Below are 20,444 nucleotides of genomic sequence, written 5' to 3' on the forward strand. Positions count from 1 at the left end.
TTCTTTCTAAATTTGGAGTAGCGTAAGTGTGGTGAAAGAACAATATGAATGTAAGTCAGGCATGAAGTTGCACGGAGGAACCAACGTGAGACTTTATAATCACATGGTTGTTCATATATGTTGTTTAATGCTTGATAGGTATTACCGCTTAAAAGGTGGTTTTGTATTTATAATAAAAACTGATCGTTTACATTTAACATAGAATATAAAAATAGTTTTGTCTGGGTAGCAACATAACTGTTGCATAGGGTATGTTGTTTAATGATAATACTATATGAAAATTCCTCGAGCCAGCTGACTTACACTATGGATAGTGTACAAGGCAACAGTTATAGAACATCACGTGATAAAGTTGATGGAAACGGCAAAATATTTATTTACAATATATGTGTTTCCAGGGGAAGAGCCTGTTACAAAGTCTGTGTCTAAAAAAAAGTAAACTCGCTCCTTGTCGGACAAAACTGAATGTAATTAAGTTAACTACCTATGTACAGTATCAGTGGAGTACTTGAATTAATATCAAATTGTAACCCGAGATGCTGGTGCCACACCTTATTACGTGACCACCCAGTGAGGCGTAAACACTCAGGGGCATGATATACACCCTTGTGTTTGATTTGATATACCAATCAGCCGTGGACGCCCGACCATAAAAATGGTATATATAGATTTAACCCTAATCAGGTATCGTTAAATATCGTTAAATCGTCGAGAACGTTCTGTCAGACGATCAAACGATAACAATTCAACAAGTCGGTAAATCACATCGAAAACCCAAGTTCTGGTCGCAGTGAGAAGCTCTGGATACCTTGAGGAGGTTTCACCAGCTCTGCTTCAACAACGTTGACATGGGTAAGGCATTTTATTCTATTTTTGTACACCAAACACTGTATATATCTTGAAGAACCTTTGCCTTCTGTTTGGATCATGGTTTCTTTATGAACATATTCACTGAACATGTTGCTACCCTATTACAGATCTTACCAACGTCATCAACAGTCAAGGCAGACATCTTTCTTCAAGAAATCTGCCCAAAAGGAAAAACACTGAAATTGGTAAGTAATGCTTATGTGCAATGTCGTTAACTATAGTTCATTTATTGCATCGGCACTATTAGGTAGAGTTGAGCTACGAACGCGAAAATAAACTGGTACGGCGAATGTAGGGGTGAGGTACTCCATCGGCTTCGTTGCGCTGGGTTTTTTTACCACCACCGACTGTGTTGCCAATTAAAATTTCGTTTCGGAATCAAAGCACGGTGCATGTTTTTTTTTTTTATCAAAATGTCAACATGATCTAGGAAAGGAAGAGCCAGGGTTCTGCGAACATACGCGGATTGTGTAGCCTTTATATATATATGGTTTCGCGTGGCATTATATTGGTGTTACGTACGTAGTATACCAGGTAAGTGTTGCCCTCGTTGCCCACAGGGCCATGACTTAATTAGGGTGCGAGTTGGTGGGTGGCTCGGTCTACTCGGTGGTGCTAACAGTAGGCGTAGGGCTAGGCAAGTTTACGAGACATACTCTCGCGTGGACCTAGTGATAGAACCCTTTCTTCGTTTTGAGAGGACATGTCGATATCGAATTTCGCGAATTTTCTTCTCGAATTTCTGGGCAACAATGCAGTTTACCGGGCGCAGCCCGAGCTCTACCATCCGCTCAATTACCGCGCTATAGTGCCACGCTGTCTCGTTATACCGTTACCGTGCCTCACGCTCTGGTGACTCTCGCTTCACGATCCAACACCCGTTTTCGGTCTTAGGGAAACTTACACATCTTTACAATCAAACACCCGTTCTCGGTCTAAGGGAAACTTACACATCTTTACGATCAAACACCCGTTCTAGGTCTTAGGGAAACTTACACGTCTTTACGATCCAACACCCGTTTTTCGGTCATTAGGGTTAGCTGGCTTTGGGCAAGGGTTAGCCATAAATTCTTACTTTTTCAAGCGTTAATTCAGTTAATCCCATTGGTTGTTGACATAAACAATTGCGGGTGTGGTTTCAAGAAAAGATGAATGGGAGAGCGGGCCGTGACGTCACACGCATGCGCAATTCATTGTTTACTCAATTACACATGCATGTCAATGGTGATTCTAATGACCTGTTAAACGAGCACTGATTACTTGTGATAGGCCTGTGGTCCAGTGGTAGAGCGTCGGCTAATTAACGCATTAATTAGCAGAGCCGGTGAGTCGGGGAAGCGCGTTCGAGCCTCAACAGCGCTAATTGGATCTGAAAAAGTGCGCACTTATCCCGATTTAATGGGTCATTATTGTGTAATTGGTATCCAAGCACAACATGTCTTTTTGTGATATTTCCTTTCCAGTTTCCAGTGAATTCTATGCTTGTCTTAAGAGGCGACTAACACTATTGCGTGGTCAGGCTCGCTGACCTGCATTGATGCTCATGATATGAATCTCTGAAATGTCTGGTCCAGATTCGATTAATTACAGACCGCTGTCATATAGGTGGAATATTGCTGAATGCGGCAGTAAACAACAAACCAAACCAAAACATATATTACTGTCTACATATCCTATTGGTAGGGAGTTATGTAGATGTTTATTTAGAAACCAGTGGAGCTTAGTATCCACAGTGCACATATATGGGTTACGTTATTGTAGTTTGTCCAATATTATTAGTAAAGGATGTAATGGGATTTGTTTTGTAATGGGATCGTGCCATGTATGTCAAGACATTTGTTTGTACATTATATTTGTAACACACGTTTAGAAGGATAGAAATTTATCTTTGTCTTAGCTAAATGCTTGGTACGGGCCTGTTGAATAAATTCAATGTTTGTCTGGTAGGCTTGTCTAATTTTGGAGGAATTGTGGATTTTTGAGAATGGAAATTGGCAATTGTTATATTTGTATGACTATCCAATTACATTAAAGTTGCAATTTATGTATTGTTCAAATATTTATTTGACATTTCCAGGACCAGTCAAGCTGCAAGACTTTGTCGGCCAGTCAAAAGTGGACGCTGCAATCCAAGGTATCACTTTTAGTGCTATCATGAAGATAGTTATCAATGAAATTATTGGTATATGACTCCACATACAATATCATGTATAGCATATTTATTCCTTGAGGCTATACTATACAATTCAAAGTAAATGCTGAAGTCACATGTGGTTAATATTTTTATAATTTATGTAAATTGTTTTAAACCACATTAGAATTGTTTTGAAGCAAGTATTTCATGTCCAGTTGCTCATCCTAAGTATAAAAGAATCTGCACACAATGTTGAAACTATTTAAATGCACAAGATTGATTTTTCTCTCAATATTCAAATCAATATTCTGTAAAAATAAACAAGTTTTGTACAATTTGATTTGTTTTCATAGTGATAATACTGATGTAAATACTATTTTCAGGTGAAACTTTCTTTCTCATGGTGGGGCACACGCATGAAGATTTGGGTCAACTGTTAAGTGTTTAGTGCAAGGGAACTTAGACAGAAGCCTGCAACAACCCGCGATGCCCTCCTTCAAGATTGGGGACATCCGGACACCCACCACCAAGCTATCAGACTTCAAGCCCTTCATGCCTGCCCCAAGGGAAGCGACAACCTTCCCAACTAAAGTTCAAGAGGCAATAGAGAAGAACAATGAAAAACTGCAAAAACAATCAAAGGTAATTTCAATAAATATTGCATTTCTTTTGAAATATGTATTGTGATGTGTAATATTAGGGTTAGTCAGCGTTACTTAGAGTATGTGTAATGGGGGCAGAGAAACAACCCAACTTCATGAGGTTACTATTTTTGCTTTTATTGTATAGATGCACTGTGATTTTAATTATGTTCTCATATTCTTTACATTTTTTTTCTTTACTTTCAGATCACTCTGACAAAGCACCGAAGACAAGCGTCAGTATCAGAACAATAAAGAAGGAGCAGCAAGTTTTGCTGAAATGAACATATTTTTTGTCTAAGCTATGTGGCTGAGATATTGCCGAGGATTGCATTGCAGGAGTTTTGTACTTTGTATGTTTTTGTTTCTTAGTAAAGCTGTGTATTTAGAATTGTATATATATATACATATATAAGATGAGATGTGCACAATGAAATTTATGAAACAATATATGCAGTTTTATTGTAAAATCTTGGTTGTGTTCTATTTTTTTCCATGTCTGAAGTTAACCTACTTTCAGAGTACCGTATATCACATGTAGGTTGTTTCTTTGAATTCCAACTGGGGATTATATATTTGGTTGGCCCGATGGAATAATTATGAAATTTATTTTTTGAGAATCACATTCACCTTTAATGTTGTACACTTCAAAGTCGTCAAAAGGCCATTGAAGATGGTCACTGACATTCTCATAATAATTTAGATAATTATAGGGTAAGCTCAAGGTTCAATGATTTGCATCTAACTAGTATACAAAGGTATGAGGCCAACATGTTGTTCCATTGTTTAATTCGAGTGACGTCAACTTTTCTTGATAAATTTGGTAAATATAATTCCAAGATAAATATCTTCAATTGCTGAATTCAATTCAAACTATCCAATGATTGAATCTTATTTCTCCTGAATTAAAATAATTCTGCTAAATATTACTGCAGAAAAAAATTCGGCCAGAAATTTCTGTAGAAAAAAAAAAATTCGGCCAGAAATTTCTGTAGAAAAAAAAAATACTGCCAGAAATTTCTGCAGAAAAAAAAAATTCGGCCAGAAATTTCTGCAGTAATGCATTTTCTGAGCCAATTTTTGAGCTTATGAACATGTGAACACACTGGGACACACATTATTTGGATTCGACTCCTCGAGAGCTTTCCAATGATATAAAACATGTTTTTGTAGCTCGCTTCCTTCTGTGTGGTCAAGTTCGGACTCCTGGCCATTCCTAAGTTGTCCCGCCCTGCCTTGACATCTATTGACATGGAAGTTATGGAGAAATATTCTTAATTTACAAAGAACTCTCAATAGAGATTTATCTTGTGAAACAGTTAAATATTTTTTTCTGGTTGTAACAATGATTTGATACTAGCATAACGCTTGAGAAAATGTGAAGAGGCTTGCTGGTGCCAGTTTTGTTTACAATTGATATATCTGATAATCTTTGTTGAACTGTATTTAAAAAATAGGTTTTTTTCATTACCGGTGTTTTGTGAGATCCATACAAAGGAAAATCCAGAATTAAGTAATACACTTCTTACACCAGACACCCAGTTCGTTTCCCCTTCATCGTCTAATTGCTGTAGAATTTTGAAACATTGAAATGGGTACCTGTAAACTTCCATCTTTAATAATTTTATCCAATATTTAAGAACACGCAGCTGGCTATGTACATATATGCTACAGCGACGAGTTAAGTACTGCCTCATTTGACGCATATTTACCAATGCATACAAATCGCTTACTAGCGATGGTCTTACAAGCCACGGACAAATTTAGTCATGGCGACATTATGAATCATTATTATTTATAGTAACTAGCAACTTATAAATGTTTATCACCAGAAATCCAATTTTCCTGCTTCGATACAATTCCTTGATTCTAAAAATAATACCATTGGTTTTCTCAAGGTTTACTTGTGAACCCCTCTTAAACAGAAGGACCGCAATACATTAAGCTGTATCTGCAAGCCTACCACATAGAGTAGGACACCAGAGCAACATCATCCGCGAACAGCAATAGCATAATATCTGTAATGTCTTGTGTCACTAACTCTGAATTGCCCAACACTTAGTTGTAGAGTAATTCTGTCTGATTGTTTACCTTGGTAGGAAATAAAAACATAACTATTTGCATAACAATGATGTAGTAGATTCCGTGTACTATATCTAATACTTTTTCATGTTGTTTGTAAAATAAAACATCGTGCTATATTCTATCGAATGATTATTAATGATCTCAGAAAGGATCATAGATTGCAGTGTACCTTTACATTTAATATTGAATGCCTTCTATCAAAGTAAATAATATGACTAAAAAAACAAATTGACATGATAGCTCCGTGTTTTTTTAAATAAAACCTGTAGCATATCAGGAAAGCCTGGATAATGTCTGGGTAAGCCTACACAAATTGACTTATTTACGTTTAAGGGGTAATTTTTCAAAGAGCTTGCCCAGACATGATGTTAAATTACCAACTCTATCATTTCGAGGATCAGATCTCTCATTCTCTCCTTATTTATTGGTATAACAATGTCTAGTGTATGGTCATAGGGTGCATATAAATGTTTTATCATATGATTAAAATGTATGCATAAGAAAGATGTAAGATATTTGCCTGCATAAATATTATGTTCCTTTGTAATCTTATGCAGACCTGTCGATTTATACCTGCCGAGGGATTTTACACACTCTCTTCTGCGACGTAAATCCTTTTTCTCTTTCCATGCCAGGCCCCTCCTTAAATATATGTACATGTACCTTACTGGTTATGTCCTCGTCAAATCTTTCAGAATGGTAGGGGTTGGCTAAATCTGAAATATAGTTACCCCCCATAATCTCCAATATTTAAGGGTGCAGAACCACTTTCACCCTTAAGTATGTGTATATCAGCCACCCGCCCGCGTTGTTTTCTGACCAGTTTTATATAAGGGTTATATAAGATCCGGACAGAGCTATGCAAATCACTCTGTTCCTGTAATAAACTTTGGAACGCACAAGTTGATCTACGTCATCTGTGTCTACATTAATCTTTCTTAACTTTATGGTAAGCCCTTTTCATGTGTTGTCACCTAAATTACATTTTAATCTCTATGTATATTTTATGTTTTTTATTTGTATTGATACTGTGAACATTTGATACTTGAATTTGCTTGTTCAACGTCAGCAATAATATTTAAGTCTTATTAATAATCGGAGAGTATATGTATATTATTGTTAAAAGGCTTGCATAAAGCACTCCTATTGTAAGTTGTATGCTTAATGCCATTGAATGACCTGTAGTTAGGGAAGCACGGTATTCAGTAACGTCAATACCGTAGTCATTCCTAAATAAGGTATCATTAGTATAACATACATTCCGCTGACGTTGGCAATACTTGTATTTCGTTTATATACTGAACCGCAACAGAAACGTCACCCCAAGTAACATTGCATGAAAAGTTGTCATTTGAATATCTGGGTAATTTTTGTCAAAGTTTCTAAAATTTAACATTACCCTGTCCGGGAAAAATGAAATTTGATCATAAAAAAACAAAGCAGATGACAATAAAACCCATCGCCCAAACGCATCACGGCAACGGCCATGGTAACCCGATGCACATGGGTTCCGTGCAAATTGAAATGTACATGCGTTCTCCAATTTCTTGCCCCATAAAAATCCACCCAGACCGGATAACATTCATTCGTTATTGAATTGCTACCACATGCCAAGATTGACAAGAAATCAGCGACACCAAGCCCTTGGACGATTGCAAGCTAGACAAACCGCCCAGCAAGTAGCCAATGCATTTCAAGTCCACGTAAGGACCATATACAGGCGCCAAAAACGGTACCAGACCGCCAACACTACAGATGACCGCCCAATTAGTGGAAGATCAAGGGCCACCAACCGACGTCAGGATCGTCAGATTGTGCGACAGCATCTTCAAGATCGCTTTGTTACTGCTGCGGAAACTGCACGACAGACCATCGGGACACACCAGCGACACAGTGCGGACACCGTCTTCAGTGGGCAACACCGCACCATCATTGGCGCCACCAGCAGTGGAGAAGAGTCCTCTTCTCAGACGAGAACCGTTACTGAATCTCAACAGCAGATGGCAGAGTGAGAGAGTCTGGCGACGTCGTGGGAAACTTTATTCAAATGCTTGTGTTGTTGAGAGAGACTCGTGGGGTGGTCCGAGCATCATGGTGTGGTCTTTGCACAGAGGGTCGGCCCTGTGTTCTTCCAGAACATCGTTCGAGGGAGAAGCAATGGTGTCACAGCAGCTCGGTAAATTGATCAAGTCTGGAGACCACATGCCATACCTCATTTGGCACGTCGCCGCAACCACGAGTTTCAGCATGATAACGACCGTGCCCACACTGCGAGAGCAGCAAGAGACTTCCTCCAGCAGAATGGCATCAGGACCATGCAGTGGCCTGCCCTCAGTCCCGATTTATATCCCATTGAGCACCTGTGGGACGAGATTCAAAGACAGCTGAATGACGTCCGACCAAGGCCGACAACTGCAGCTGAACTGCGTCAGGCATTCCTCAGAATGTGTCTCAAGTGCCAATGGCCTTCATCAACCGCCTCATCATTTCCATGTATCGACGTTGCACGGCAGTCATCAATGCACATGGCGGACACACGAGATACTGCGAGTGTTGTGTTTCACTTCAAGAACATTTGACACATTAATTTAAAACTTGATGATCAGTTTTGCCAAGTTTCATCTTTTTAATATGTCTCAAAGTATGTTTCAAGTGTTTGGAAAACTAAGGTTTCTCCTATATCTATCCATGGTGACGTTTCTTTTGCGGTTCAGTATATATGTTTTAGTATGTTATCTATATAGCCATGTTCCAATTTATTTGCTTAGACTGATGTAATTATTTATAACAATTAATATCTGTAGTAATGTAGGTATTCCATTTCATATATATACATATGTATGTATTCCAATCACTGTAAAGTTATCTACTAATTATGTATTGACTCTGCTCCTGTAATAAACTTTGGAACGCACAAATTTCTCTACGTCATCTGCATCTACATATTCTTACTTCTACTTTAAGGACTAGTTAGTGATGATGATCATTAAAGTATGTATCTAACAGAATATACCCCGAATACATTCCAAATAGCTTCAATGGCATTCCTATAGACATCCTAGGCTGAGGCATTTTATCAAAGGTCCCATTCTTCACATTCTTAACATTCGTGCATAATTTAATGACTCCGTCCTCATTGTGACATCAAGCATGTATATTAGCATAACACTAGACCAATGAATATACATAGGGCACCTTGTTTTTCAGGTGGTCTAGGTCCACATTTCACTCTTCTAGTACTAATCTCTGAAGTCGCAAACTTTATTCCTTTCCATTACTGTGTCCATCTTGACGCCTATCACGTCCAACTGGCTGTCACTAATATACCAGCGGCCTCAACAGACCAAATACACTTGCAATGATCTACTCAAACAATGTAGCGGTTAAACTTATACGAATGGAACACATATAAAGGATACACCATAAATGACACCATGTGTTCGCGAAAAGGGTAACTATGTCAATCAATACGGGTAGCACCCGCCACTCAAACAATTTGTACAAATAAGTGTTTGCATTATCAACATCATACTATAAACTCCTGGTTTGTCTGGCCCTTTTTACAACAGTCGCTATGAATAATGCGACAAGAAAAATATAAACAAACATACAGTTACTTAAAAATATCAAGTCCGCAGTTAACCTGTAGCAAGTCGTCCTTTCTGTAGTAAATTGGCTTCTTTTTCAGCAGAATGACGGGAACCTACAAAGGGCATATCACAGTTATAGTCCTAGTCCTCATGATTTGGACTGTAATGGAGTATGCTGCTTCAAACTACTGGACTCGAATGGACACAAATGACTTCATTGCCCCAGCAAAGTACCCTGGTGTGGACCTAAGTGTGTCAGCTGAGAGTCCTCGGTGCCCGGATGTGAAGACAGGGATGATGAGAGGAAGATGGAGGCCTCGCATTCTGACTGCACAAGAGAAAGTAGACATAGGCTCATTTCTCAAGTCAGCCCGACATCGTACCCCAAAGCCAATGCAGAGAAGCGACGGAAAATGTGGGAACGTGGCATATGAAAACGTTTACTACATACGTGCGCTGTGTAACCCGGCAGGTCCTACGCCATGTTGCTATGGTGATACGTGCATCAACAAGACCCCGGATGACTGTAAATGTCCGAACTGTTACGATCTTCGTACTGAGATTCATGCAGAGTACTCTACGTGGGAGCCCGAAGACTCCCGATGTCAGGTGAAGAACTTCACAGCTCAGCAGGCATGTGTTCTACTGAAGGGGCTGACAATAGCCTTTGTAGGAAATTCTTTTGTGCGCCACGTGTACACGGCGCTGCTGTTGTTGATGACCAACTATGATATTAATGGTGCCTTCATTGCTGGTAAACCAAAAGGTATGTATATACTTACCATACTGAAAATATATGTTGCAAGTGGCGAGGGACGGGGGACTTGACATTCTTTTTGGGCTGGGTGTGGTGGGATGCTGGGAGTTTTGTATGGTGTGAGTGAGTTTGATTTTACGCCGCTTTTAGCAATTTTCCAGCAATATCACGGCGGTTTTGTATGGAGATATATATATACTAGATATATTTTCAGCTACATATGGCTCTTAGTATGTAACCAAAAAAACACATAGCAATATCCATGGCAGCCACAATCATTATTGTTCAACAAGCTGAAGCATAATTATTTTAAATTGTTTCATAATATTATGCATTTCTTAGAAGTTGACGGATGGCAAAGTAGACACAATTTATGGATAACAATTTCTTTATTTTCACTGTAAAGGCGACGTTTCGGTATAGATCGTTATACCGTTGTCAAGGCTTAATAATGCTGCTACTGCTGATAATGTATAGGCTTTACAACCGCTTCAGAAACAATGCTTTGGCAGTCGGGGTCAGGCGGGGGAGAATTTGGAGATATATCATGTGGGTGTGGTTTGGCCAGTTTTGATTGATGTAATTAAGTGAGAATTATTTTCTGTGTTGCTTATTTTGAGGTGCAATTGGAATAAGGTGTGTAGTGACGTGTCATTTATGTATGCATTTGGGAGTGGTGCATGTTTAATATTATCTAGTGTGTGTGAATTAATTTGTGTAAATGGGTCAGGTTGGGGACGTGTCTTGAACTGTTGTTTTTGAACTTCTTGAGTGTTGCAGGTCTTGTGTTTTGGTATATTTGTTTGATTAGTTTATATGTTGGGTTTTGATTTGAGTTTGGTAGTTGAGGCTTATCTGGTCTCGCCTGAGGGGGATTGATGTTATTTATCGCTGATTGTAGGAGAATGTTATTAAGGGAGGCACTAGTTCTTGTACACAGTGCTATTTCAAGGGCTTTGTATTGGATTGACATTAGTTTATTGGAGTTTTTAGCAGATAGGGTGTGGCGGACTGGAGCGGCGTAGTCCAGTTTGGTCTGTATACGGGTTTTGTATGTGTTTAGCAGTGTTTGTTTGTCCGCACCCCAGTCGGTGCGCTGATGTCTCTCATTAGATTTATGCCATGTTGACAGGAATTGACCAAGTTAGAACTGTGTGGTGCCAAAGTTACGTGTTGGTCGAAATTACTTCTTAACATATTGCTTCTTTTTGGTATGTGATTGGATCATTTATAAGTTGTAGTTAGAGTGTTGAATTTGGCATGACGGGTGTTTTATGTAGAAGAGGCCCAGAAGGAGATGTCGTCAGCGAATTTTGCTGAAATAGCTTTATACCAACCTCAATAACTGACGGAACATACTCCTACATGCAAATCTCTCCGTATTTCCATTTCGGTATTTCCTTGTTTTCTTATAAAACACAAACATGTCAAGTCATCCTTTCTAAGTAAATAGTGTTCTATTTGAAGGTCGTCCTTGTACAAGAAATTGTCGTAGTTTTATTATATGTTTGTAAATGCAGGGTTTCAGAAGGGTCAAGTGATAGCGGTACAGAGACAGTGGGAAAGTCGAGTAGTAACAGGGTCGGCTATTCATGTCAAAGACTTCATTGCCCACGTGGACACGCTATGTAAAATCTATTCTTGATGTTTCCCGCCGTATCATGAGAGGAAAATGCGGTTTAAAACCAAACGCCTTCTGCGTCTCCCCGAACGCCAAACATGAACAATTAGTATAAACCCTGTGTGCCAAGTAACAATATTTATTCTGATTCTATTTCAGCCATCCTTTGCAACGGAATGTACGGATTCTCGGATGCACTATGTAGGGAAAGGCTCAAGAGACAAGTAACTCTCTGTGGCGGGAGTGTGACTGTCAAAATGTTGGAATACAATCGAGCCTTGGTGGCGACACAATTCCATAAAGATTTTCGTTCATTTCTTCATAAAAAGAAAACAATGGTTCTAGTTGGTATTGGGATCCACGATCATTTCAACTTTAAAAGCGTGTTTAATGAATATATGTATCCCGTTATTGACATGATGAGAAAGAACAAAGCTTCATGGCCAAAGATGATCTGGTTTTCCAATCACAAATTTGGTATCCTGAAGTCTCCAAAGATGCCAACACAAAGTAATAGTCGCGTAGCAGCCTTCAACAAACGTATGTCTGAGGCTTTGGGGAAGTATCATATACCCATTTTTGACACTTATAATTTAACATCGGATGTGTCGAGCTCGGACGGGGCTCATTTTGGTATGGGTGTGAATGTCATGAAAGCGCAATTGCTTCTGAACTATTTGTTGGAAATGAAATCAAAACGTTATTGGTGAACCAATGAACTAACCATGACATGAGTTAATACTTGATTCTGATCGGTTAATGAAGTCAATCAGAGATATACAATCACGTTATACGGATCTCTGATGAGCGGCTGCGCAAATATATATTTACGGTAATACACTATTTCGTTTGCCCACCAACATGTCGGACACAATCTACCGACACGACGATGGAGTACGGCGATTTGGCTGTAGGCAATTACACATCTGTTTTCGAAGTTGGATATAGTGATGATGAGCTCAACTCATTACTTCCGAATTATAGATTTAGGTGATTATATAAGTAAATTACTTCACAAGCAGAGAAATCAATATTCAGTCGAACTTGGTTAAAGGATCGTCTGCTTTCCTAAAGATTCAGCAAGAATAAATTGTTGTGTTAATTCCAAATCATCGCAAAATAGATGAAGCTATTGATTGTGAAACAAATTACACATTAAGTTAAAATTAATATCAGATTTCGTTGAGGATATGGCTGATTATGACCCGTTATGACATCGACATCGAACACCGAGGAAAAGCCTTCAGTCCCAATAAATATGGACACTTTTGGTAATAATTGAAACATAACCATATATTTAGGAGCAAAATGGTGAGGGTTTTTTCAGAGTAGCGGTAGTATGACATATAAATATAATTATAGATGTCATTCAAAAGCATACCGATTTAAGGCCCTACATGATATATTTTCTCAAAAATATAATTTTATTTAAAACACTAGATTCAGTCATGATCCCATTGTTATGTGTTTCTGTTTTAAGGCCGAACTCAGCAATATTCCATCTTTATGACAGCGTTCTGTATATAATCGAGTCTGGACAAGACAATCCAGTGATTGGCATCATGAGCATCGATCCACGCAACTGTGATGCGATGACATGCATCAACCAAGTCAGCGAGCCGGACCACCTGATCCCGTTAGTTGCCTCTTACCACAAGCAGAGTCGCGTTTTTCGGCAAGAATTGGTTGATGAATACCTATTCAACCCCGGATCTTAACGGGTCTATCCAATTGTTAGATAACATTGCTTGAACTACCGTCTTCTGACGTACATTAATTTGTTTAAGATTGATCATAAGTTAAAACATATTCCTAGCAGATACCAAGGGTATCTTACTACAACGTCGCAATCTCCTCGGTATCTCCAGGTAGAACAGAACGTGTGTATTATATAAATCACCAGCTGTTGCAGACGAATTTCATTTTTTCTTTCGCTGTCAGGCATTTCAAGAATACATGAAATTGTATACACCACATAAGTACTTGTGTTTGTCAAATACGATCTCTTTTCAACGACTACTTTGTACATCAAGCTTTAAAGAAATGTCATGCTTATCGATGTGTATAGTATACAAGAAACTAAGATCTACAATAACTAAAGAGACTTAATAGCCAATAGTTCAAGCCAATAGTAATAGCATAAGTATGTCTTAGTTTGCTTTTGTACCCCCATTTAGGTTTACAGATATAGAGAAGGTTCAGGGACGCGAACAAATGGGACGATAAGCCCTTCATCCATTTCCGTGACATATCACAGCGGGGAGCTGCATGTATGAATGAGTTTCCCTTCACACATTGTACTGGTGAGAGATTGTGAACCTGGTAGGTTAGGGTATGATGTAGTCAAACCTTGAGGGTGCGATGGGATTCCTAGCTCAAGGTGAAGCTGAAAGCGGTGATTCCCATGCCGACCGAAGTGAGGTCGTTGACCATCTTACTAGGAGTAAAAATAACAGAAACCAGTAAACTGCCTCATCTATTTCATATTTAGATCTATTAATAATGATTCAGAGTGACAAAAATGACCTCAACATTCCAATAGGCAAACATATATTTAAGCATATTGATCATAAAATGAAACTATAATCGTTAATATAATGATCTGAAATGGTGCAGCCATGCATTGAAATATGTACAGAATCTCACCCTCGTGTCTTTTGGTATCAAATATATCAACGAGTGTATAGGTGTTCGTGTATACGTACTATATGTATACATTGTGGAATGTTATAGGTGTTCGTGTATACGTACTACATGTATACATTGGGGAATGTTATAGGTGTTCGTGTATACGTACTACATGTATACATTGTGGAATGTTATAGTGTTCATGTATACGTACTACATGTATACATTGTGGAATGTTATAGGTGTTCGTGTATACGTACTATATGTAAACATTGTGGAATGTTATAGGTGTTCGTGTATACGTACTACATGTATACATTGTGGAATGTTATAGTGTTCATGTATACGTACTACATGTATACATTGGGGAATGTTATAGGTGTTCGTGTATACGTACTATATGTAAACATTGTGGAATGTTATAGGTGTTCGTGTATACGTACTACATGTATACATTGTGGAATGTTATAGGTGCTCGTGTATACGTACTTCATGTATACATTGTGGAATGTTATAGGTGTTCGTGTATACGTACTACATGTATACATTGGGGAATGTTATAGGTGTTCGTGTATACGTACTATATGTAAACATTGTGGAATGTTATAGGTGTTCGTGTATACGTACTACGTGTATACATTGTGGAATGTTATAGGTGTTCGTGTATACGTACTATATGTATAGATTGTGGAATGTTATAGGTGTTCGTGTATACGTACTACATGTATACATTGGGGAATGTTATAGTGTTCATGTATACGTACTACATGTATACATGGTGGAATGTTATAGTGTTCGTGTATTACGTACTACATGTATACGTTGGGGAATGTTATAGTGTTCATGTATACGTACTACATGTATACATGGTGGAATGTTATATGTGTTTGTGTATACGTACTACATGTATACATTGGGGAATGTTATTGTGTTCGTGTATACGTACTACATGTACACATTGGGGAATATTATAGGTGTTGTGTATACGTGCTATATGTATACATTGTGGAATGTTATAGTGTTCCTGTATATGTACACATTCATTTACATACATTTGTTTTAAATATATTATCAATGATTTTACAAAATTGTTGAAGATTATATGTGAAGTACGGAATGACTACAACTATTGTTTTATAATAAAATCTGTCTTTCCATGTTCGTTTTTGTTCTTTTGGAAAACAATATGTGTAGTTTTGCGGAAATGACAATGAAACGATTTCACCTATAACATTCCACAATGTGTACATTGTGTACGTACATGTACCAAGAGCTTTTGAAGCTCGTTTCAAGAATTTATTAATTGCATAAAAAGTCTTTGCTCTTTCTGCTTTCTCTTTCAAGAAATCATACACATTCAACATCAACTGTTTAACATCTGCTGAGTAGCGCATCTTGTCATTGAATGAACACGGTCACTGTGTAGCACGTGCAGACCGTGTGGCGCTGTTCCTTCCACGGTTTGTCCCCCAACGTGTCATGTACACATTTCTATACAAAATTACATGATAATTTCTTAAAGAACTTCATCCGTCATGGGTATTAAAATAAACAAAATTCAGATTTTGTTGGGTACAGGGTATTCATGGTCAAGTAGCTTATTGATGTTTCATACACTTTTCTGGATTTCAGTTATTTTGCAATTCATCGTTCTCATTTGGAGTCAAACGGACTGCAAGTGAAAGTGCTCGACAGACCACAGGAACACATAATCGACACATTAGTCGGGACGCTGTGATCCGAAGTCTCCGTTCCAACAGCCTCAGATGTCGCCGACCAGCACGTCGTCCTGTTCTCGAACCACGGCATCGACAAGCACGACTTCAGTGAGCACAGGGTCATCACAATTGGCGTCATCGTGAGTGGAGGCGTGTCATCTTCTCTGATGAAAGTCGCTTTTGGGTCTCCCATGGAGACGGAAGAGTCAGAATTTGGCGGCATCGAGGTGATCGTTTCACTGACAGAAACGTTGTGGAAAGGAATCCATGGGGTGGACCTTGCGTCATGATATGGGCAGGGATTGGACTTAATGCGAGACTTGGACCCATGTGCTTTCTGAATGTTGGTCAAGGTCGGGGACACGGCGTCACTGCTCAGCGGTATATCTCCATTTTTACACAACATCAACAACACATTTTCCAGCAGGACAACGCTCGTCCCCATGTTGCCAGAGCTACCATGACATTTCTGCAACAACACAACATCCGTGTTCAACCGTGGCCATCCCTCAGCCCTGATCGAACACTTGTGGGATGAGGTTCAAGGGCGTCTGCACAATGTGCGCCCAGTCCATACAACTGCCGATGAACTACGCACAGCTGCTCTGGATGTGTGCAGGAGGATCCCTAGGGCCTTCACAAATCGTTTGATCCACTCAATGTACAGGAGATGTGTGGCAGTGATCAATGCTAATGGTGGTCACACCAGGTATTGACTGACATCCCACGACCCACTACCGTTCGAGTTTGAGGTTGATGCCTTTAAGGCTAGACTGATGGAGAGGACAGAAACGACCCCTAAACCCACTATCTGCAGACATTGTATTTTGTGATGGTACATTTTATGCCTGTCCCAAGTTGTTTGATCATATTTATTGCTTACATGCTGAGGTGTTTGGCCATATGTTTCCATTAGTATACTGTTTGTTGTCCAATCGAACAAAAGAGTGTTATGTCAGCATGTTTCAGTACCTGTGCGATTTTGCTAGTAGGTGAGGCCTAGAGTTTGCCCCACTTACAATTCAGTTGGACTTTGAACGTGCAGCTCACAATGCCGTGACTGATGTATTTCCTGGGACATTAGTTAGAGGGTGTTTCTTTCACTTCACCCAATGTATCTGGAGGAGGGTGCAGAAAGAAGGTCTGGTGATGGACTATAAGGAAGATGAGGAGGTTAAGAAGCTGGTGAGAAGAGCTGCTGCCCTCCCTCTAGTACCACGTGACAAGGTGGATGATGTGTGGCTTGATGCCATTGCCGACTCTCTTGCTGGCCCTAAAAGGACTGCCTTCATGGGCTATGTGAAACCAGTTGGGTTCAAGGACAGTCCTTCATCCCAGAGATTTGGAATCACTTCGAAAACCAAGGCCACCGTACCAACCTAGAAGAGTGGCACAACAAGATAAAGAGACTTGTCAAGAAGTGCCACCCGAACATCTACGAGGTAGCGAAGCTCTTTCAGCGCGAGCAGTCACTCACAGAGGTTGCAGTCCTGAGGCTCTCTCACCAGTGGTCAGAACCTTCACGAAGAAGGAAGTACAAAGCAATCGATGCTCGTATTGCATCCCCCAAGACCCAGCTCCTGAACCAACACCTGAGTGAGATGGAATATGCTGACCATGTGGACGACCTCCTTCATCTGCAGTAATGACATCATGGTAGTGTTCGGCATCATCAAGTCATGCAGTAGCGTAATACATCTGTGTCTTACATATAAGTGCAAACATTGTCATTGTTTTAGATGTGCTACACAACAATTCATTACACAATCGTGACCTGTAATGTGACAGTGTAATATGACCTGTCATGATATCCATCAATGTAATGTTTTGATGAATATATTATCCCTGTTATGATCTGAATAAGAAATGAGAAAACAAGACCTGTTAGAATCACAAAGCATGTTTTGACAGCATAGCCCCGCGAGTCACATCAATTTTGGCTATATATTTTCGAAATGTGCCTAGGCGGCCAGTAACCGTCCATTCATACTGAAGGTAATCAGAGCTCATTGGGGACAGCCACTGGTGCATAACATTGTTTTGATAATACTGTAGGCAAAGTGCACTGTAAGTGATAGTAGACCTATCCCCTATGCGATGTTGTTTAAGCTATCAAGTTAATCGCGACACCACTTCATGATGGAAATCGATTTGAAACTGATGAGTGTATTGATCTGCAGACAGTTTCAGCGTTGGTGTTATGCATATAACATGACAGTGCCCACACATCTAACGCAGGTGTATCTAGCAACTAAGGCTGTGTCTATACTATATACTTTGACACGCACCGTTACCCATTTCAACACAGCCAGGACCTGGACGTAGATAACAGATGATTCAGTCACATTTACACAAACAGCAACAAACGCGTACTCCGTGTCAGGGTCAACCAGTATGTCTCCCTCCCATCGGTCAGACAGGCCATTTGTCATACACCTTGTTATTGCCAATCGTCATACAGTTGATTGGGGGGGGGGGGGGGGGGGACCCAACACTCATAAGGTCTTTGTTACAACAATGTGAAATTCATAAAGGGTGAGTTGTTGTGAGCTGGTTATCTTGTGAGAAGAGGGTATTAATATGATCAAAGTCACTGTAAGTTCTTTTACTAACAAATAAGTAATAAGTTGTTTTAATAAATACTTTGCCCTTTGAGGTTAATAAATGTAATTCACGTAATCCTATGAAAGGAGACTAGAGATGTTTGAGATGAGAAACTGTTTAACTGATGAGATGTATTTTGTGACCACACAAATATGTATAAATACTGTATCAATTGATTTTACATCATTCACAATCATGGCTCTGCGACATGTAGAATACGTTACGTCAGCCCGCAGTGCCCAGCAGGTTCTCTTTGAAGGATACTTGTTCAACAAGAATGCAACAAGACAGACAGCACAACACTGGCGTTGTGAAATTAAGTCTTGCTCCGGCAAGTGCACTACTGTTGGTGATTTTGTCAGCAACATGAGGAAGAGGGCAAGAGAGGAAACAACCCCGATACAGCAGCTCTACACCCAACAGCTCTCTGAAGAAGATGATGACCAAGCCCAAGCCCTACATGCCTTCCCCAGCATGAGCAGTGCCCTTTACCGCCACAGAAGGAAGACCATTCCCGTCCTGTTCCAAACCAGAGCCCAAGTGGACCTAGATGGTGCCTGGAGCCATATATCAGATGGGGACCGCTTCCTCCTATTCAGCGATGGAGAAGAAAATAAGATCCTTGCCTTTGCCACAGATGAGCCGCTACAGATCCTACAAGGTGCTGAGACGATATACATGGATGGTACCTTTACCGCCTGCCCTGCGCTTTGGGATCAAGTGTACATACTTCACGTCAGAAGTGAATCTGCCAGATATCCCGCAGTTTATGCTTTGCTACCCGACCGCCAGACGACAACGCACAGAAGACTGTTCAGCCTTTTGAAGACCCAGGTTGCAGACACCCTGAACAGAGAACTTGCTCCCACTCGCCTGCAGACCGATTTTGAACAAGCAGCAATCCGTGCCATCCAGTTGGAGTTCCCCAACGCTGAAGTCAAGGGCTGCTTCTTCCACTACAGTCAAGCCATATGGAGGAAGACACGAGACCTCGGGTTGGCTGTAGCCTATACAGAAGATCCAGCAGTGCAACAGTGGATTAGACGGACAGCAGGTCTAGCGCTTCTCCCTGCAGATGATGTCCAAGACGCCTGGCTTTCAGATGTGTTTTCCGCAATGATATTTTGGGCAAATCAGAATATAATTTTTGTCCTCAATTTTGTAAACATTATTTTTATTACAAAATTCACAATATCTCATCTCCTTACAAATATTTTCATATCTTCCCGTTTCAATTCTATGTTTGTGGCATGATAATCCCAACATGGTACCATATCTCATATCCTTAGGATGCAGTACATCTACATACGTTTTGCTTTACAAAATAAATTAGATGCTACTTGTTTGTTTGATTGTTTGTTTTTTGAGTGCTGCACAATATTCCAGCTATATGGCGGCTGATTGTAAATAATCGCGTCTTGACCAGACAACCCAGTGCTTAAAAAACTAATTGTAGGGTCATGGTGTCATTTAAAAAAAAAAGTAATTTTATTTACGCAATTACACATCATACATACCCAAATTTGAAATAACAATGTCATATGTTTAGCTTACCCACCCAATGTTGTAATTACACAAATTAAGCAAAATATCATAGTCTTACTTCCAAATACTTTTTGTCGTTTTTATCAACTTAAACCAACAGTTTAACACCCTTAATACCTCTAAGTATACACTGGTAGAGGGACACGTTCTTAATTGTACGACAACCAAATCATTTAAATCACAATTGTATGTAATTATTAACAGTAGAATCTACATCGACACAATTATCACACATCATTGCCATAAATATC

At 39.6% G+C, this 20,444-nt stretch overlaps 1 protein-coding gene and 1 long non-coding RNA gene across 3 annotated transcripts in view; both read left to right on the top strand.

Annotated features, from left to right (window-relative positions):
- Window positions 1-20,444, top strand: part of LOC124145842 — a 59,710-nt gene that overhangs the window by 35,864 nt on the left and 3,402 nt on the right. Inside the window, exons 4-5 of the mRNA XM_046515800.2 lie at window positions 9,419-10,086; window positions 11,858-12,238. Of these exons, the coding sequence (XP_046371756.2) occupies window positions 9,419-10,086; window positions 11,858-12,238 (1,049 nt within the window). The remainder of the gene's footprint in view (window positions 1-9,418; window positions 10,087-11,857; window positions 12,239-20,444) is intronic.
- On the top strand, window positions 139-3,905 carry LOC125374607. Of its 2 annotated transcripts, none has more exons than XR_007218687.1 (4): window positions 139-1,055; window positions 2,948-3,004; window positions 3,388-3,646; window positions 3,853-3,905. It is a non-coding gene; the product is annotated as an uncharacterized LOC125374607 (long non-coding RNA). The 2 variants fall into 2 exon arrangements; XR_007218688.1 differs by lacking the exon at window positions 139-1,055 and adding an exon at window positions 1,311-1,404.

The sequence above is a fragment of the Haliotis rufescens genome, unplaced genomic scaffold, assembly GCF_023055435.1.
Source record: "Haliotis rufescens isolate VD_foot unplaced genomic scaffold, xgHalRufe1.0.p SCAF_6, whole genome shotgun sequence".
NCBI classification, from domain to species: Eukaryota; Metazoa; Mollusca; class Gastropoda; order Lepetellida; family Haliotidae; genus Haliotis; species Haliotis rufescens.